Source organism: Clytia hemisphaerica, unplaced genomic scaffold (genome assembly GCF_902728285.1).
Source record: "Clytia hemisphaerica strain Z4C2 unplaced genomic scaffold, Clytia hemisphaerica genome assembly, whole genome shotgun sequence".
Taxonomy (NCBI): Eukaryota; Metazoa; Cnidaria; class Hydrozoa; order Leptothecata; family Clytiidae; genus Clytia; species Clytia hemisphaerica.
The window spans coordinates 3,263,687-3,286,038 of record NW_027103551.1 but is presented as its reverse complement, the minus strand read 5'-3'; the positions used below and the strand labels follow the sequence as shown (position 1 = coordinate 3,286,038).

The window sequence follows — 22,352 nt, the reverse complement described above, 5'->3', positions numbered from 1 at the left end:
ATTATTTTTTTAGAAAAAAACTGACTTATTATAAAAATTGTATATCTTTATAAAATTTTATATCTTTATATCTAGAATTAATTAATTTATTTGTCAACAAGTACAAAAATACATATTATCTTTATATCTATCAAATTTTAAAGATTTAGGAGTGAAGAAGTTCAATCCTCCTGGACTTTTTACTACCCAAAAAGGCCTGGGCTGAGTAGGGTTAAGGGAAACCAAAAATGTTCTTTAATTCATTAACCTTAAATTTATACTGATAAGAAAAAAAGACCTATGACAAAACCTTCAAAAAAATCAAAAGGCCTTATCCTTCAACTTATTGGATTTTTAAAGGAATGGGGATTGACATTATCCAAAAAGCTGATGAAGGAAAAATTGAAAATTCACAAGAGAGAGGGATTCTTAGACCTACAACTAGAATTAGAACTACATACATTGTCTTTGGGGCTTTCACATTTTGTGTGTTTTTTACATTTGCAAAGAGGGAGATAAGCTAAAATTACAATTTTTATCATTTTGAGACAACTTTATTGTGTTAAACGAGTGGTATGGGTAAATCGTTAGTTTTTTCCATGTTCAAAAATCTTTTAGAGAAATAAGATTTTTTGAAAATGAAAGACGCCTAGAAAAGAGATCATTTTATGAATTATATACTGTAACTCTACATTTGAAAAGAAATTCAAGCAGTTGTAAACAAATTCAGACTTTAAAAAACAAAACTACTCATTTTTGATAAGCGACCAGGTTAATAAGGCTGGAGGACTCAAAGTAGCTAATTTTTCTCACAGTCTCATAAAGTAAAAGCTTTTTAGATAATCTAAGCATGCAAACTTAACCCAATAAGCATCATAAATATGGTATAATATCAGGGGTGCTCAAAGCTATTTTTTCAAAAAATTATCTAGAATGCTAAGCAACGCCAACCCTGATCCGAAAATTTGATTTGCTTGTAAAAAAAGTGTATTTTGGTGCATTTGTTTGAAGTATAAGAGGAAGCCTTAGAACAAACCTTCGCCTAGTTCAAAAACCTAAGATAACGCCTATTCTGTCCATCTCTTCTGATAGGACTTAAATTCCACAAGCTTATAAGCCAAGTTCAATAATTACTTTTACCAAATTCGTTAAACTTTTTACTAAAGCGATTCAATTAAACAGCCTAGTCTAACCAAAACTATTTAACCGAGATTCGGTTACATTTTTGTGAAGATCCCTTTTTAAAAAACTCATTTTTTATATTTTTGTGTATTGAGAAGTCAAAATGAACCTTTTAGACTTTCTGAAAGTATTCTGTTTTTGTAAAAAACAGAACGACAAAACTTCCTTATTTTGGAAAATTGAAAAAATTCCCCAGTACCCCAATTTCCCAAATAAAATTTCTGATAAAATCAGATTTTGGCTGAAAATTTATTTTTCCGATTTTGAAAACTCAGATAATTTTTTTAATTGAGGACACAACCGATCACACTTCTTAGGCCATGGCTAGTGGATTGCTGATTGAAAGCTTCAAAAGTAAAAAGAAAATCAGAATGTCAACCCCTGTGCATACCATGAGAGCTCCTTTAAATTATCAGACTACAAGTTTTCAAATGTCATGCAGGGTCTTTTGTCTTTCAAAGATACAAACTAAAATAAAACAAACCTTTCACAAAACAATGACAAACTGATCTCAGGTTGGTGTAATGTTGACATCCCTTATCTAATTCCGATACCCTTCTGTAAACCTTGGAGTAATGGAAAGGTCAGAATCCCTGATTGTTATTTAGCGGTAGAGTGGAACCCATCCTTTTTTAAATCAGTGAATCTGACCTTCCTTTTAATCCTATCTCTAAACTAAGGTTATCGAGATTACAAGAACCAGATGTTACTAATCGATAAAATTAATTATCGATTAAAATCGATAGCTAATCGATAATTAATCGATTGATTGAATATCGATTAAAAATGATAATCGATAAATAATCAGCGCCTAAAAAATTGTGAGTATAGATTATATCGATCGGTCATTAGACGTTACCAAGTTTCATCGATATTATCAATTAAAAATCGATAGGGTGGAGGTATCGATATTAATATATATTATCGATATTATCAATTATTAACACTGTATTCGTGAGGCCCGGAAAACCCGAGTTACAAAAACCCGAGTTACAAAAACTCGAGTTACAAAAACTCGAGTTACAAAAACTCGAAATATTTTTTAAAAATTTTGTTTTAGAGTTACGTAACTCGAAAATAAATTTTAAATTTCATTTTTTGAGTTACGTAACTTTAAAACAAAATTTAAAAAAAATATTTCGAGTTACAAAACAACATTAAAAAATTTTTTAAGTTACAAAGTCCACTTATGACGTCATAATTTGAGACTTGTGACGTCACATTCGTCGTAACTCGGGTTTTTGTAACTCGAGTTTCTGTAATTCAGGTTTTCCGGGCCTCTGTATTCAATATTATCGATTAAAAATCCATGTAACAATTTAATTGAGTGCTAAAAAATTGTGAGTATCGATTACCGTAACTTGGTCTAATGTCAACACCCCTCCTCTAATTCCAACACCCTTTTTATCAGTTGAAATTTATAGAAAGGTTGAAACTGTTTTTCTTTGCTTAGTGGTCAGAGATGAATAATCTTTTTCCAATCAGTGATTCAAGCTTTCATATTATTCCCTTTTCTAAAGGAGGGTGTCGGAATTAGAGGAGGGATGTCGATATTAGACCAACTTACGGTAGCTATCGATTATCGTTTTTAATCGATATTTAATCAATCTATTAATTATTGATTAGCTATCGATTTTAAGCGGTATATAATTGATTTTATTGATTAGTAACGTCTGGCAAGAAGGATGTATTAGGCAAAATTTGGTTCGCTACTGGTAAGGGTGTCCCTTTTTAACGCTTTGAAGATATCTGACAGGGTGCCAAATTTACAATTTTCAGGCAGTCACATCAATATGCCTTCTTACCTGTCTTTAAAAATATAAATAAAAGTAATCACGGAAAAGGACGCAAAAAAAAAAGACATAAGTGTGAGAACAGAGTAATCAAACTTGTTAGAAAAAGTACCATTAGAAGTCATAAAAAATCAACCTGAATAAATGCAATCGAAATTCCAGAGAACTTCATAATTCCCCAAACAACATTACATTACTATACGTCAAACTCCCATCACATAAATTTTACAATTACGTCAGAGTAGACTACGTTCGCCACCGAAGAGGTTTATTTGGAAAGGGTAATTATATTTTATTGTTCGCTTCTTTTTTAAAGATTTGCCGGGTTGGAAAAGTATGAATTTCTTTGTACATATTTTACCTACCCCAAATATTCAGGAGGCTGAGTTTTAAACGAATCGTCAAGTTGAAACGAACGATAAATGTATCAAGGTCTGTTTTATTTACCCCCTGGTGACTTAACAAAAGAGACTTAACTCGATGTTACAATCCAATTATTGAAAGTTTGTGTCGGCCTTTTTATAATGAGCGAGACATACGTTCTCTGATTACGCAATTTTCATATTGACATTTTCGAGGCATTTTGATGTAACTGTCAGGGTGAAAATTAGAAATTTTTTCAATTTTTCATTTAGTTTAGTCATTTTTGCAACTTTTCAGGGAGAAAATGGGAACATTTTTGATTTTTTGTTTCTGACAGGGTCCCAAATATCTGATAAGATCCACTTTTCTAACTCCAGTGGCACTTTGCTGTCAGCCATCAAGATCAGTGCCCCCACGCCGGATCAGATTTTGAAGGAGGCCCAGCAATAGACCTTTTTTCAAAGAGGCCACCCTGTTGAATAATTATGTAGTCCAGCAGAAAAACAATTATAAAACCATTCATAATTATTACAATATGCTTGATACAGTACATTATCATTGTTTTTATGGCTGGACTACATAATTATTCAACAGGACGTCCTCTTTGAAAAAAGGTCTATCATGATCTTTCACACGATTTTTCTTGATTTTTCTGGCCTTAGAATTTTTCTAAGCACAAATTGTACTGCCGATTTTTAAGCTTGGTAGCATTCAGATTATGGATCAGCACCCTCAAATTGACTAAATTCAACTGTCAAAGCTTATTCACCAACATTTTTGCAAAAAAAAAGTGAAACATTTTGAGGAGGTCATGGCAACTAACTAACTCTCTCCATTCCTAATCAATTTTCAGCTGCTTTACAGAACAGATTAAAAAAAAAATACATATACCAACTGCCCTTGTTTCAATCATTAACTCGATTTAATAAAGGAAATAAAAAGTTTCTTCCTTTTCACTTTTGTCTGCGCCATGCTGTTTCGTCTTCACTTCACCATGTTAGAGGATTTTCCCGCGCTTTCATTTGTCTTCAGAAATCGGGGAAATCGGAATGAATCGGGAAAAGCGGAATCAATTGAAAATAATCTTTTGGACGTTGTGGTGGAGCAACAATTAAAATTTTGGTGTTTTTTAGTGTTTGCGGATCCCTTTTATTTTTCACACCCTGTAAAGTCTCTCAAAAAAACAGTTTGGTTTCTGGGAAATAGACTCTATCTCCCAAAAAAAGGACTTTCTGTTAAATTCTTTAAGATTTCGACCAAATTTGATTGGCTGAAAGTCTGGAAAAATAGTGTTTTTCTATGACATGATGGGTCGTAAAAACCATGATCTATAATAATATGATTTTGTTGATGAGGTGAGGGAGGAGGCAGCATAACAATTCTTTGAGATTTAAATCCTTTTTTCTACTCCTTAATTTTTTACTGAGTTCTAAGGGCCTTCTACTCTAGAGATTGACTTGAACCTACGTTTCGTAACGATATAGCAAATAAAGATAAAGAGAAAAGCATGGGTGTGAAAAGTTTGTTTGATTATTTTTTAAACACATATGTACCGAAATTTATTATGAAATATTTATTATCATTTTCGTAGTTTCAAGCATATCGTCATTTAAAACTTCTTTATAAGAAAAAAAGAAACAAGAACAAGGATAAAAACACTATTATATATACTTTCTTCAGTGTATTTGCAGCATTGTATTTTCAGTGTATTTGCAGGACGAGTTATTAGGAAAGCTCTACACAACAAACTTTGATTCTTTGAATTTTTCATAACGGTGTGTATCGGATACCATTATTCGCTTTTAATTCTTATAGAAAACCTTTAAAGTTAGTTTATATATTGTGGCAAATTTTCTGAATAGATTTACGGGGAATATCGACAATAGAAAATCCTAAAGAAATCCCGCTTCTATCATTTATTTTGAAATCAAAACATATATATTTCACATATATTTCATTATTATGTCAATTGTCACAAAGAGAAACCATATATGAAAACCTCAGATTAATTTTTGAGTAGAATTCCTAATCAGAAACAAATATATTGAGCTGATTAATATTAAAGTGACAAAAATGAAAAAAGGGATAAAAAGTTTTGGAGAATATTAGAACTGTTGGGTGAATCATTGGTTCTTAACTATAAAGATAACTATTGGCTATTAATTTCTTATGAAATCTAGATTTTATTAGGTTGATCATTTCAATTGCATTGTCTTATTTATGTCAATAATTTCTCAAATATACTTATTTGAAGACACTGCCATATGAAAATCAGAAAGTCAGGAAAATACTTCCTCGTTGCAAAGTGAAGACAATTTTGGCAAAGCTTTTTTTTTCAAAATTTGAACATAGAGGCTGGTCATTGTAACTTTGAAACAAGATATAAATCTCATATTGAATTTCAAAATATCGATGTAAAATAACATAATAGTGTAATAGCATAATAACAACGAAATTAATCAGAAACACCATGTGGAAAGCAATGAAAAAGATTTTTGAGCGTACTCCAACACCAGGATACATATTGGGTACCTTCATGGTTGCTAGTATCACTTTATTTGGTGGTACAAAATACATCTTTATGATGTCCTCATGGAACGCTTATAAGATTCGAAGAACGATCGAAGGGGATTTCCCTGTCAACACTTCACATCATTACGAAACCGTTAAATTTGGTGAAAATAAGAAACATACAGAATATGAGTTAATGATTGATGACGTTATTAAGACCATTACCATAATTGTTGAGTTAAATATGGTGACAACAGCTCTGTCAATTTTAACAACACTTGGTTTGTTTTGCGTCATGTCAAAATCGATGACAGTCAATAAAGAAAGACGAAACGCAGTCCTACCGTATCTCATTTGGAATTGCATAGCTATCCTTTACAATATCGTAGCTTTGGTTTTTATCTCAATATACCTCAAAGATTGGATCTCAAAGCTAGTTGAAATTACAATTGGTATGAGTGTTACAATAGGTGCTGATTTTTTATTTATTATCTTGGTGACATTTTACCATCGATACCTGACCAGGCTTCGCTTATCATCTTCCCCAGCACTGCTTCTAAGATACAAAAATGGAGAGATATCAGCTCGGCTCCAAACAGCCGACGTCGATGAAGTTGCCATACCAGAAGGCATGTTAGAAGAAATTTTCCAACACGAACAACCGAGGCGATTGTCAATACAAAAGTTGAGAGTAGCGTCAAGGAAAGATAGCACTTTTTAGCATTTCCTGGACTAGAACTAGAGGTGATAACAGGTTTTGATGACTTTATAGCCAAAAACCAAATTCAAAACTAATTCTTTTTTGTATATAAATAACCATAAATATTTTGAATGTAATATATTACAATTAAAAGCTAATACTTTAATCCATATACACTAACATTAGATAAAGGCACAAAATTAAATTGAATATTAACAAAAAAATTATTGAAATTTATTAACCAACGGTGGCCTTTGTATAAAAAAAGCTAATGTATGTTTGTTAGGACTGAAAAGGATCCTACTTTTAAGTATCCAATCACTGAAATTCCCTAGTTAGGGAGATCGGAAATAGCTTTTCTGTCTTGTTTCTAGTGATGACTTTACTCGAAAAAATAGTGTTTTCAATTTATTGGCAGATAATTCAATCTTTAGTTTTCTGAACCCTTGAAATTGGGAATAAACCACTTCAATATTTTACAGATATCTATGTAGAATAAATAAATACCGAAGATAATATCCGACAGAATTATATTCCCAAAAAAGACTTTGCTGCTTCACTAAGTTCAATATAAGGATTTATGAAGGAAATCAATATTGCCTGAAAAAAGACTGCTTATGAATGTTTCAGTCAATCACAACCGAATGAGGCAGTAAAAATTATACACCAACCTTGACAGATCCTCTTGTATGCCAGGAAGCAAAGATCTTCCCAAAAGTGAATAAAGGCCGGTCTCAACTTGCGCGCACTGCGATTGCACCTTTAGGCTTCAATCCTTTTTGCTTGGAAAAAGGATTACGTCATAAAAATGTAGCGCGCACTCGAAAAAAAAATTGACCACATTTTAACTTTTTTCAACCGTTACTTTAGATCGCACCAATGGAGTTACTTCATTTTCTTTTGCGTGGAAGCTTTGCTCGAAAAAATGCGATCGTAGCGCGCGCAAGTGGATACCAGCCTTAACAAAACGGAAATATCTTTTGCTATTTAATCAAAGCACTAATCTGTGGTTTTCCATTGAACAAAAGCAAAGATTTATTCCTTTGGCTTTGTATCGAATGAACTGATTTATATCCAAGAATTTTCATGACACCATTACACGAGCCTTGTATAGTTTGCACTAAGTCATGGTTCATCATCAACCGCCATTTATCGCTAACAGTTGAAATATCTCGAGGTGAAGTTGAAAAACGTTTGGAGAATATTTTTTTAGTTGTCCTGATTTTCGGTCGAGTTCGACTTCGAGTTTTGCTCTCAAAATATTTAGGTATATCACTTGGGAATCCTAAAAACTTCTCAAGGGAATTCCCAAGAGAGGTTAGGTTCGTTTGTAGATCTTCGTATCTCAAAACTTTATATTTGATGGTACTATGATCATGTAACTCTTCGTGATGAGTTGTTTTTAAAAAATGGTTCATATTTTTACGAATAAGGGAACAAGATAAATCAACAAATGGTTTTACTCTTTTCATTGGATTTGGTTGTTGTTCATGAAACCAATGTAATTGATACTTCGAGAATAAAAATGCTCTAGGATCTCTCATTGAATGGATTAACAGAATCTGGTAATGTTCTGGTAAACTTAAATCCTCTAAACTTGACATACGACCAAAAGGCATACGAAATGATAACTCCTTGACTACAATTTTATATTCATTTTTCACACAAAGCTGATTCATCAATTGTGAATCAATTTTCCTACATTTATGAGTTTTAGCGTCGCAGAAAGGTGCCATAGTTAAGACCTTGCTACGCCGATGATTCATCTTGGGGCTTTCCAAGTATTTCAAATAATGATCATGCTTTTTCTGGTAATTACAAGTTACGATGTCTTTAAGAAATTCTTTAGCTTCCTGAGCGTAAAACTTCTCTTGGTTGTTAGCGCTGCTATCAACATCAAAGAAGAAATCGCGTCCATAATATTGATGTATAGCTCTTAAAGGTTCGAATAAATAAATTACATCATCTTGACTATTGAAGAGATCACCAAGTAAGGAAGTACCAGTTCGACCAGGGCCAACTATAAATATCGCTTTCTTCGTTTTGCGGTTGGTGAGGTTTCCAGGTAGAAATTTGATAATGCTTGAAAATTGTGTCCAACATATTAAAACATATATTGATAGCAACAATCCAATGATGATGATTTTCGTTTTTCTGGATTTCAGTCGAACCATTGCTTTTGAAATGGTTATATTAGAGTTTCAAAACCTTCTTCCAATCATTTGAATCTTTGTAGGGAGCTTTTCGTCTTTTTTCTTGAGTTCCTGTAAGAAAAGAACAAATTAAGTTTTTAAGTCTCGTTCACCTCCAAAACCTCCATCTTTGTGTAAGTCTAGACTTGTCAAACAGAATATAATAATACGAGACAGAGAGTAAAAAGACAGTATTTCAAGGGTCAATTATGATTTATAGCTCCCCCTTTGAACCTTTAACCCCCGTAAACTTTGATCCCTCATTCAACCTTGAGGTCCCCTTCAACCTGATCTCCCCCTTAAACCTTGGCTCCCCCATTTACCCAACCCTTAACATATAGGTATACAAATCCATGGCTGGAACCCCCCCCCCTGGTCTGAGGGGGGGGGAGTTAAAAGGTCGAGCAGCACTTGGTACCTGATTTTAGCCTGTGGCTAGGGAGGGCTAACCATGTTAGGGGTCACCTAAATCCTTTCAGATGGACCTGGGGGCTAGATTCTATGTTTGGTGATTTTTTTCTGAGCTTGTTTTTCTTTCATCTTTCATCATAAACTTCACTATAGAATGTCTTCTGTCTAAAAAAGTGTGTTTCTGAGAAAACTGTGTGTGCGCTCAGCTGTTCCTAAATTGGCTTAGGGGTCACCTAATATATTTGGCAACCAGGGGTTACCTAAATCCTAGGGGTCACCTGAATTCTTAGGGGGCACCTAAAACCTGCTGCCAAGCCATTAAATCTCATTAATAAATCTCATTGTCCGTTTATTTTGTTAAGTTTAGTTGTGCATTCATTCTATTTCAAAGGTAAAGTTCAAAATAATTAGGAAAATACCTTGCGAGGAGCCCGTAGGAAAATTGCAAGCAATATTGTTGTCAAAATATCTTATCAGGTAGAAATATCGTAGAATTGAGAGGGCTACTTCCCCTTCTAAGCAACTGTTCCTTGGTCAGCCCTAAAATCAACTGATCCTTGTTTTAAAAGGGGAAGCTGAAACCATGCTGAAGTATGAATAGATAGTTTGAAACTATTATATTATTACATTAGATTTAAAGAGCCCCCCTCCGATGACTCTGATCACGATATCACGCAATTTTTTGTCTTCAATCATGATCACGAAAATCAGTAAAAAAATGGCTAATCACGCATCCTTTCCAAATCACGTATTACGGCTTAACATTTTTCAAATCTCGATCACGTTTTGGCCTCTCATCATTATCAAATCACGTAATCACGCTGCAAAAAAGTCCCTATCACGTCATCATGCAAACCACTTCGGGGACCTCTTTAAAACTTCTTCCCTAAATTTTCAAAAATATTAAGAAATCTAAAAGAACACATGCGAACATCACGCTTGAAGATAAGAAAATCAAACCACCTCATTGCTTTTGACCTTGCTGACCCAAACTAAATCAAAATATAAGTCATAACCCTGTAATTTGGAAAAGTAAGTCAAGCCAAAAAAAAAGAATCTAAACCATTATGTGGTTCATACACATAATATATTTTTATTACGCAATAATCCTTGTGGCCTCAGGAATTTTGTTTTGAAAAATATCAAATCTGAAATGATATGGTGATCACTTTTAACACGATTCTTTACATTTTTTATAAGCAGCTCCAATTTTTGGGTCAGGGCTCAGCTTGCTCAGCAATCTAGCTTATTTTCTTAAAAGATTGCTTTGACCACCCCTGATTTTATACCATATTCATGCATATAAAGTCAAAGGCTATAGTTTGCCAGCCCATGGATATATTATCTAAGGTTTTTTACTTTACAAGATAGTGAAATAGTTGGCTAATTTGAGGGCTTGAGCCTTAGCAACCTGGTTACTCAAAAATGAAATTTGTACATCTGATGTTGTTAAATGAATGAACTGGAACAAAACACAAGGTTAATCAAGTAATCTGGGGAATCACACACTAGTACACTTAGTGAATATTTGAAAACTTGCATTTTTTCCAACCAATATATAAAACTAGCTGGACATAAAATAGTGAACGAGAGAAGATTTGACAAAGAATCAAAGTCGGTTTTCAAAAGTGTTTAGTATAAAAAATCATAATTGTCTGAAAAATCAAAACCGTAGGAAAGAAGTGAATAAATATCTAATTGAAAACCAATACATCTCAATACACGCTTTATCATAAGACAATATTCATGTTTAGGAGGCTCTGCTCGGTCATTCATTTCTAGTCATTACTAACCAAAAGCAATGAGATCTAACTAAAAACCTATACATCTCAATACGCAAGCTTTATCATAAGACAATATTTTTGCTCAACTGACAATATTGCTCTACTCGGTCTTGACTAGAATATATCAGGAAACTAATAGCAATGAGATCGAAAATCTTCATCAAAACATGAATTCATGATAAAAAACAACAAGTCTGTACACACCGCCACACTCTGCAATGTCTCTTGCACGTTAATATCAATCGCATTAAATGATTTCTACAAAGAAATAACCATTGGATAATAGAGAGTAGTTGGTATAGAATCACTCTTTCCGATAAGTTGACATACATGCCTACCTTATTTTGCCTGCTATGTTCTCCTTGGAGATAATCAAAGATCTCTCAGTAGTAGCTGTTCCTTGCATTCTCTTATAAGAACAAAAATCTACGTAATACCTTTAAGGTTAATTGAATGGAAAATTTAATAGTAATTTCAATGGTCAGTATATATGACCCAAATCACTTAAAATGTTAAAATCCACGAGCACTTTGAGGTTTTCCAGAATGCGATCAATAGCCAAAAATGTTAGATTGAAAAAAATAACCGATTTCATTAGCTGTGCTAATGAAGTAAAGATAATTGGCAATGTTAATCATCAAATAGGTTATCAAAAATCATCATAATTATAATGTCTATAACAACTAGACGTCATCACAGGCCGGTATAGTTTATAAGAATATAAGTTCAAATTCAAGCCATGTGTGTGTTTAAGTAACATGAAAACAAGACTTTTTAGCTATTCAAGTTCCTATTAAGTGAGACATAAGAATGTTTTAAATTTAGGAACACTTTTCTCAATTAAATATACTTATAATATTGCAAGGTTTGCACTAATAGTAGGAGAGCATTTCCTATAGATATATAAGACGGATGTTTTAAGTGGGCTGCGGGCTGCCTGCCTGTATTAAATTATAATTGATGACGGTAAAAAGCGCTTTACGGAGAGAAAAGTTTAGTTAGGAAGAAAGGATTACATCATAAATACATCATCATTATTTTAAAAGATACTTGACATATTAGCAATTTCAAGTGATTGCACTTTCAAATTGACTAAATAAATAAACAAACAACAACAAAAATACCACCCACATTGTTTACGTAAAGTATTGTGTTATTATTGGGTCTAAATCCTCGAAAACGTTCTGGTGGGTATACTTCTCTTTGTTAAAAAAAACTACCGATAAATAAGTTTTCAGTAAATTTCTTTAGAGAAATGCAGTCACTCTTGGAGGAAAAAGAGTGATGTTCTGAAATTGGAGTATAATCGAGTTTATGTTTTGCTTATATCAGCACAATATAACAATAGGCGGACACTATCCTGATATGAGAAAATGAAAAAATGAAAATTTATACCATGACATGCTCCATAAATTCACTCCTACTCATCCTCATGCACTTGCACCCTACCCTAACTTTTTAATCTATATCTGACCTCAAAAGCATTGCAACGAAATAAAACAGAAATTTCAACCTAGATTTCAGCAAATCGGTTTAGTGAAATATATAGAAAAATCAATGGGTACACCCTAAACATGTTTAATAAAATTTCAATAATAGCTTTGATTCACCTTCCTATCATTCGCATACACCTTGTTTACATATCCTGTTTACTTCCTCTCTTAGAAATACACTTATGCTTGTTAAGCATCGAGATCAGGTAAACTTGGCAAGCTTCAAAAGAACGTTTCAAATATAGATTAAAGTATGACGTTTTTATGGTTCGACATCATCCGGTTATTAAGGTGTATCTAAGGCGCCACAGAACGTCCAGAAGACGTCCATATAATGTCCAGTACATCCATATAATGTTAGATGAATGTTGGACCAGCTAACCAATCAAAATCTATGACTGACCAATTAAGAAAAGTTTAGAAAGTGTGACCACAGCAAAATATATTAATATGTTCTAATGTAAAAATCTGGACAAATAAAAATCGATTTCAAATTCTATCATTTACAGCTCAAAATCTGCAGGGATTTTAACATTCAAGTGTCATTCTCATTAGAGTTAAATGTTGGTATTATTTTCAAATGGTTGAGATCATTGAGGTTCAAGCCCGAAGGGCTAGAGGCGAGACTCCTGGATGGGAAATGAAACCACTTATTTCCCATCCAGAACATCTGCGCGTAGTTTTTACACAAACGCCGGATTGAAACTAAAATCTATCGCTAGATAGTCCTCCAAAACAAAGATACAATTCGTCGTCATGATTGCAACAAGTTCTATACGCGTTTTGGATGAGAAATAAGTAGCTTCACTTTTTCTTGCCTGGGAAAGGTTAGAGATTCTACTCTAGCCCTTTAGGCTCTAAACTAATGGTTGAGATGTCACCGACCTGGTGGGTCTCGCACATCATATCATCCCCATCCGTCCAAAACGCACGACCCACGTGATTTTCATACAAACGCCGGAACGAAAGTAAAATCAAACGACAGATTTCGAAAAGCCGCGTGATAAAAAAGAAAATACTAGATTTAATCCGTCATTCCAAACGCGTTGCAAATCTTAAGGCTTCACATTTTGTAACTCGGAGAATGCTAGAGATTTCACTCGAGCCCTTTTGGCTTTAAACTCAATATTTATGATAATCATGACGTAATGTTTTATACGGAAAGACCCCCTGGCAAATTTTATACAACTTTAGTCTAGTTCAAATTTGCCACTACTGGCTAAAACCGGGGTCTTTCCGTAGAAACATTACGTCATGAATATCTTGAATTCATCCAAAAGACACTTTAAAAAAAAGTCTACAAAGAAAGTTGGTGGTCATTCAAGTTGAGATACTTTGGGAATTTGCAATGAACCTACAAAAACTTTCATATAACATCTTTGAACTTACAAAAACTTTAGTATCTCATCTTTACACTGTTACCCAATTACTAAATTTAGACCTTCAACACTAAATATTCATAGACAATATCCTAGAAAAACGCTATCTTCAATCTTCAACCTTTTTCATAATCTCTGAGGGTTTTTTTTTTCAATTTTAGAAGTTTTCAATGTAATATTCGATAAATTATTTAAAGATAATTTTACTCAACTCCTTTTAATCAAAACCAAGGATTCTAGTAATCAAACAGAGAAAATTAGTACCCGAAAACAAATCTCAAGATTAGACCAGCCATGTAAATTTTCCTCCCCTCTTCTCATATTTGAAGTTTTTTAAAGCGCGTGTTTTCAAGAGACATGGAAGTACTCAAATAACGTCGTTCTAATGTCCATTCAACGTTTCATAAGTTGGAACAGCGTCGCGTTTTGAGCCAGTTATAAGCGAGGCCAATTTAATTTGTTGTTTTACGGGTCAAGCTACCCAAAAAAGAGGGTCGGTCGGCGAAAACATTGTCAACATTTTGAAAATAAAAGCAGAATTTCACCTATAAAATATCCGAAAAAGGCAACAAAAACTACTACATCTTAACAAAAATGCGAAATAGAAAATAAAAAGGCAAAAAGGTCGATTTCATGGATAAAATGAAAAATTGAACATAAAATTCTCTAAACCTTGGAAAAACTACCAACATTATGAAAAATTTGGCAGTCTGTAAAGTAATGAAAAAAAAAATAAACTACCAAAATGATTTTTATTTTTATTTCGATTTTGGAATTTCAGGGTCGGTCGGGCCCGGAAAACAACTAATGAAATTGGTCTCGCCTTACACTAATTAAGAACATTTGCCATGTGCATTTAAAACGTTTTAAACCGTAACTACCAATCGAATCAACTCCACTATATCAAAAAAATGTTCAAAATACAACCCTTACTTCATATTATTTTCAAACACAAAGTCCGCCAAGCTTTCACTAATGATGATCTCCTTCTTTGAATATGAAGAAGGGTGTTGCCCAGTATTTATACCACCAAGAAAAGTTTAATGAATCGATAGGCCCATCTTTATTTTTGGTAAATACAGCTGAATGAAATTAACCCCAAAAATTTCAATGGCAACAATGAAATTAAAAGGAGACCCATTATAGGACAAAAGACACTCGACAATGGAATCTATGACGTCATTTGGGCTAGATAAGAAAACGGGAAAATATTAATTTGTCATATGAAAAGATAGAAACTTGTTAATCCTGTTCTGCCGAGAGAAGGCTAGTCCCAATCCTCTCTCACAGTGACACGACAAAAAAAATTGTAGCAACAATCAAAAATCACGTGACTAGAGAGAAATATTTCTTAATAAGGAGGTCAAGTTGTTGATCATTTTTCTTGTAAGAACATAACATGCTTAAAAATATGCTGACAGAAACTAAATTTTAGAAACAAGATATACTTTCGATTGTTGATATCAGTGTATATCAGCTATCATAAATCATAATATAATACATACCATCTATCTACCTCGCTTATGTTTTCTTAAAATCACTTAAAATCTTCTTGAAAAAAAATACCAAACTTTTCATCAATATTAATTCTTATAAAATCCAAAGTTTGTCAAGAGGATTTTTCGTATCCGATTGAAATCTTTTATCCGTCACGTCGAAAAAAACACCGAAAAGGAAAATTGGTCTTTAAGTCTACCCCCTAAAAAGACCACACACATCCTTTTTACAGCCCACACATTTAACTTAAAGACTTAACTTAAAAGTCTAGCTAAAAATGACACCGTTTTTGGTATTTTCATCTCATTTCTGCTTATTTATCATTAAAATATTGCATCACATTTTTTTTTAAAGAGCAAAGTGTGGTAATATTACTAAATTCCAAAATATCAGCTTTTCATCTAAAATTTTCATGGAAATTTACGAAAACCGAATTGAAACAGTCATGGAAAAGCCAAATTTATGACCACCTAAATGATTGATACATATATTATTGGTAAAAATCTTTGGATCAAGCAACTCAGATCTCACAAATTTGGCATGGTAACAATGGGGAGCCGTAGGTCACGTCCGGTGCTTCAAAAATCCTTTAAGAATATTTCAAAAATGTCAAACTTTGACGTAAAACAAGTGTCACAATGTCAAAATATTAAAAACCCAAATTCGTCATAAATAAAACATGATCACTATTTTTTGCCTTAAATAGAGAAAGTTAATTTTGCATCAGAAGATCTTGGTTACTTCCAAACTTTCTCATTCCCGGTCAAAACTTTTCTATTGCCACTTCACAACGGAAAAAGACCAACAAATAGAACCAAGTTCGGTTTTTTTTATTCTGATAGCGCTCACGATTGCATCACGTTCATTAGTGAAATCAAAAAGTGATGCAAATGGCTTTGGGTATAAGATTGCAAAACAAAATTACAAAATTAGCCAGTTTTGGTTTTTGACGTTAAGTAAGTAATACAACAAAACTGACACCAGCAAATTAGACCATTATAAACCATATTAGCCAGTAACCAACATTAAAGTTCTTTATAAAGTAAATCCACAACACGTTCCAAAACTATTAAAGGAGAAAAGGGTCCTCTGTGTGATATCTAAGGTAGGTCATCAATATCACTTTCCATAAAAATTATTGTAATCATTTCGCAATATTTATTCATTTGCTTATAATAAAAAGTTGACAAATGGCCGTTAAGTTTTATGTGGGCGGATAAAGATAGCTTAAGATCAGCTTAAAGTCAATTTTAAGTATTGTATTTAAATGGCCGGTCTTTTTTATTACATAAGCTTAGTGAGTGGTCAGAATAAGAATCGAAAAGAAAGCCACCTATGTCGTAAAAAAAAGGTTATTTTTGCGATGAGGAAAGAGTGAAAATAGAATGCATGATTCTTTTTCTATAAGAGAAATTCTGGTAATAATAAAAGTTCAATTTTGACTAAAAACAAAGAAAAAATTTATAACAATCCAATCCCCAGGTTTCACATATGGTAAAAAAAAAACAACAACAAACAAACAATTAGTCAATAAAGTTAATATATTGAGAACATTTTAAGAACACCTAAGCCTGAACATCACAAAATATTAAGAACAGCCAAGACTAGTTCTTATAAAAAAGTGTGTTTTAGGTATCTTATTATTTTAGGTATACTTTATCCTTGTTCCGTTCGTAAGACGGGTTTCTTGTAACCGATCATTTGAACACTATAGACTCATAGACAGTCAAATAAAAATTCTTTCTATACTACCTTCCTTCCTGTAAGTGTGCAAGTGTCATTAAATGAATAATTGTCTCGCTCATGATCTTGACTGTTATTTTAGGAAGCATCAAAGAGACCCCCAGCAGTAACCTCATAACAGCTGTTCATAATTTTGTTACGCGCACGGTAGTCCTCCCGTGGAAAATTCTACAACAAGAATCTTGTTGTGTGCCCCTTTTCAAAATACAATCACGCAACTTTGATGTCATTCCTAGTCCTTTAAGACGAACGCGGTCCTTACGATTTCGAGATTGCATATTCATCAGATTGTTAGTTTTCACACATCCCTTTAGAGCTTCAGCGTGGTGTGCAGAAGACAATCACAATCTGATCTCAGGTTACCCCACCATCACGCCAAAAAATTCGAATCACACCGTCACGTCCGAAAATGTTCTCTAAACACGCCTAAAAACCAAACAAATATCTATCAGTCACGCATCGCGCATCTTGACCTCATCAAATGTCACTATATATATATTTTTTGAATTCCAAAGAATTTTGAAAGTATTACAAAGTCAATGGAATAACGAAAAATGTTGAAATCAGTGGTAGTAATAAATAAAGTGAGGAATTAAAGCCTGGGAAAACACTCTCGGAGTGAAGTTATATTGTATCTCGAACCGGTGTACAGTGTATACGAGTAGTAAATATTTTTGACAAAAGACAAATAATTGCGGTTTAAAGTATGACCACATGATTTGATCCGAAAAGAAAAATTGACCGCAGCATCATCATACATACACTTGATTTTAAATCTACTCCGACTTTCTATAGGGCTATAGGCTTTTAAGACATTACACTATCTTTAGATTAGAACAAACTTAAAAACATGAGGCTTCCATGATCCAAATGTTAAGAACATTGTAGGAACATCTTATTTAAGGCTTCCAACTATCCTGACAGTAGAAAATTAAAAGGAGCCTATTAGATCAGGCTAATCATCTTATTTAAGTTGTTTTTTACTTCTTAGGTAAGATTTGAGCTCGCCTAAGATCTGAATTACCTCAGCCTTCAGTTAAGGGTTCTTTTGAAGGTTGACTAATTCTAATCATTCGAGTAAACATATTGACAAATGTGTAGTGATATTGAAAAATCTAAATGCTACGTCATTGTTAATTGATATGATTTCAAAATGAGGATGTTTCAAAACCACGCTGTCACTGGGTGGAGTGACAAAAACTTATCAACTATTAGATTAGATTAGACATTCTTAGACTTTCAGCAGTCAAATGATGACACATAAAATGGAAAGGTATTCACAGAGTTAAAAAGTTTCTGTTTTTATGAAATTATAACAGAAACTAAATGGAGCTTAGAGCAGTTGACAAAGCCTAAAAGGACGTCACCATTCTTCATAAATGCCTTTGTAAAATAGGAACCCTCCCTAATTTTTTTCACTTTCACTTTCTTTGCTCGAGTTCTATAAGACAACTACATATTTTTGGGGTTTATCAAGTTTTTTTGCAATCTGGTATTGTATATCTAACAGACCGGTAATAATACTATCGACTTGAAAGTTCGACAGGTGTTAGGAATTGGATGCTAACTAAAAGTGAAAGTTTTGGGTAAAATACGTAATACCAATCATGCACGTGACCAAACTTAAATTTTGCACCCTGTCTTAGATGGTCAATATCACTGATGAAAATTCCAAGCTAAAGGCTCCAGTAAATCTAGAGTTCCGGCAGGGGGTCGATATGTATTTAAAGACCGGTCTGCAAAGTATCAAATACTCAACTCAAGGGACTAATTTCTCTTCGTTGGAAGCATTTGACAAACCAGCCTTCAGGAACAAATTTCGGTCATATCGAACGAGTCGTGATAACAGCGAAATTTACTACACTCTAGTCTGGGGGGGGTTTCAGGGGGTACCCGATTCCGTAATTCCGCCAATTTTTTCTCCAATTTCCGTCACACCGTCTTAAATTGAACCAAAATTCCGTCACCGAAAATTCCTTTGAAAGTCAACATTTTTGTCGAAAATTCCGCAAATTTTGAAAATCTTTTACCAATTCCGAAATTCCACAAATTTTTTTGCTAAATTCCGTTTTTCCGCACTAAAATTGTCTAATTTTCCGTCACCGTCAGAGAACCCAATTTCCGTAATTCCGTCTAAATTGTCGCCAAATTCCGCGACTCCATCCGAAAAAAGGGCCGATTCCGCTCCTCCGCCAACCATGAAACCCCCCCCTAGTCTGTAAAATACCAAATAGACAGTAAGCCGAACATAAAAGTGCAAATCATCTCTAATTATCCACACTGGTCGTGATTTCAGTGTCATGGCACCTGTCAATCTTGAAATGGACGAGGAAGCTTCACAAAATCCCATCTAACAAACAACGAGTATACACACTAGACAGCTCCAGGCTTTTCTATAGGCACTGCTATGAACGGCCACTAGTGACCCCCATTGGGAGTTCACCTATTATTACGAATAACCATAATATAGGTTTTTAACAAAAGAAGTTTATCAATAGAGATTTAAAATAAAGCTGATTGGCTTAGGTTTTCATGAGCAGTGCGCATATCCCGAAGAGTAGGGGTTTCACGCTCGAAAACGAAGGAGGATAATACGAAGCCTAACAATTAGCTTGATTGGCTTGAAACTTTTGTGGAATCTACCCAAAGCAACCACTGGCAAAAAAATTCAAGATGCGATCAGAATGATGAAAAAAGCGGCAGATTTAAAGGCACCGTACTGATAGATTACACATTTTTTTATAAGAGCAAACTATATAAGAATATTAGGCTTCGATGGCCAAAATGTTAAGAACAAGTTAAGAACATTTTAAGGCTTCATGGACACCCCAAACTCTTTGGAAATTGCACAAAAACACTAAAAAAATACTGAAATTAAGAACATTTTAAAAGAGAGAAGATAAGCGGACCCTCCGATATCATCAAACCGGGCCCTTACCCGGGACAGTTTCCTACCCCTAGATAGGGAAATCACAGGGCTTAAAAGACCTTGTCCTCTGTGCTCACGACACATCAGAGCTGTGCTGCATCGATGATGATACTCGCACAGTACGGGCAGTGGCGTTGTGGGAAAACTTTTCTGGAGGGGCCAAAGTCAATTTTTTTTTAAATGGCGCCCCCCAATTTTCCAAAGTTGCGCCCCACCCACCGGTTTCTAAACTTTTACTAATTCATTTACCTAGGCATAACGAGGAAGGAAATGTTTTAGTGGATAAGAGTATATATATCTTTGATGAATGGAAAAGGGATAAACAGGCGCCACCATGGTTGGGGCTGACTAGAAAATTATTGAAAATCGACTGCCAAGTTACCCTAAATCACAAAATAAAAATAGACAAATTTGACACTTGCTAGAGTGAAAAGAAACTTAAAGAAACAATGTGTAATGCGAGCGAAGCGAGCGAAAAAAATTATGTTTTATAATTTCAATATTGTTGTCAGCAAATTGGTCTTGGGGCGCAGTTAGATTTTCATTTAATAATGCTATATTGTACGCAAAAAAAACTTGTAAGTTAGCTAGATTGGTAAGAAGTTACCAATTAACTTTATTGCGAGCGAATCGAGCGAAAAAATTGCAAGCATTTTAAAATTATCTCAGTAAAATTGGTCCTGGGGCGCAGTTAAAGGTGCATAAAGTATGATTTTTAAGATTGAGGCGTTTCCAAAAATCTCTTCTCGCGCCCCTTGCTCTTCGGCGCCCCTTCAAAAAAGCTCCGCTGGGGGGGCCATGGCCCCCTTGGCCCCCTGCCACAACGCCACTGACGGGAGAACCTTGCGTTTTCACAGGTACTGAACATATGAGTACCATCACCACACCACATTCAATGTTCGGCATATCTCCCCATACTCTTGTATCAGAGTGATGGTACCCTATTTCCCTCGCATGGTATGGGTTGATCCGGCGGGCCAAGGTAGACTCACTTGCCAAGTGAATCGTAGCACCGATTTTAAAAACAGGCTTAAAACTCGAAAAATTTTGATGTTCGTGTAGTAAAAAAACGTGTAGTACAGAAATCTGGTCTCGTCAATCAGTGATGTCGCCTTGGATCTTAAAGTGCTTTTTCTCTGAGAAAAGGTAATGAAATGGGTTGCCAAGATTAAACTAACATACTTTACGTGAATAGAAACACATAAATTTCTCATGACCGGATAATTTACAAAGATCGATTTCGACAATACAAGATGCAGGCGAAAGTACAAAATGCATCATAAACAATAGCTCAAAACTATTAATGACAAGATCAACATATTAGACAGAAGAAAATATTTGATTGATAATAAGAAAAAAAAAATAGCTAAGCAAAGTTAGTAAAGGATAGACAGTGAGATAAATAGGTATTCAGTAAATCAAATCTCTTGTATTAGGGGAGGTAATAAAGGAACTTGTTGTTGATTTGGACGAAGTATTAAATGATATTTGACTATGATAAGTTTCGTTTTGTACCGACACGTCTTTTATAAGAGAGATATCAATTTTTTTGATCAAAACGAAGCTATATATGAAACAATATATTGAGCTGACACATGCTAGATCGTCTAACACTAGAGACGGCAAGCAGATAAAATTAGATTTACTGGGTTTCTTAGACAAGTGATTACCTTTTGAAAAGGGGAATTTAAAATTTATAAATGGATGAATTTTAGTTTACAAACACAATCTTATCAAGCCTATAAAAAAACTTATCAGAGGGAACTATATGGAGATTTGTTTCGTATTGGCAACAAGTTATTTCAACCATCAGTGGGTGGAATCAATAGATCTGCAGTTTTGTCCTAAAGATATAGCCCTGATCGCTAAATACTGATACTGTAGATTAAAATAAATTTGTGTTGTGACGGAGACTACAACGATATCGAGAGAACTTTTATGAAGATGAGCTCAATATTCTGAAGTTGTTTTTCAAAACATAATAAACCGTCAAAGGTCAAGGTTTTCTTGGTTTAGTAATTCACAAATCTGATAGTAATATCAATAACACTACAAAGCAAACGATACCATAATGGGAGATTTATATGGAACCATTCTGGATGTTTGTTTGTGTAAACTGGAAGACCAAATCGAATTTTTACAAGTTAACCAAGAATTCGAATATCAGGATGCAATCTACCGAACCGGTGACGTGTTAGATATACGAAGTCGACGTAATGGAGCCAGATGCAACGGTCTTTGGGTCCGTAATTTATCAGATAAACAAGATCACGAGGAACGTTATTTGCCAAGCTTTATTAAAGGGAATTTCACTTCAGTACAAATGCCTTTAAACGCATATAGCGATCGGTATGTCGATCAAAAAACTTTCAATAACCAAAACCAATCTATCGAGC

General features: G+C 34.0%; 2 protein-coding genes across 2 annotated transcripts in view; both read right to left on the bottom strand.

Moving 5' to 3' along the window:
• The window catches only part of LOC136800121 (phosphatidylinositol-glycan-specific phospholipase D-like), a 91,251-nt gene that overhangs the window by 23,518 nt on the left and 45,381 nt on the right, over window positions 1–22,352 (bottom strand). The window lies entirely within an intron of this gene.
• Window positions 7,465–8,752, bottom strand: LOC136800287 (carbohydrate sulfotransferase 1-like). Its single transcript, XM_067056911.1, has one exon. It carries the CDS (start codon window positions 8,700–8,702, stop codon window positions 7,512–7,514), a length of 1,191 nt encoding a protein of 396 aa, XP_066913012.1. The 5' UTR covers window positions 8,703–8,752; the 3' UTR covers window positions 7,465–7,511.

What these genes read in the sequence shown, in the direction of transcription:
- LOC136800287 (XM_067056911.1), bottom strand. Translation starts at nt 8,702, where the DNA reads ATGGTTCGACTGAAATCCAGAAAAACGAAAATCATCATCATTGGATTG.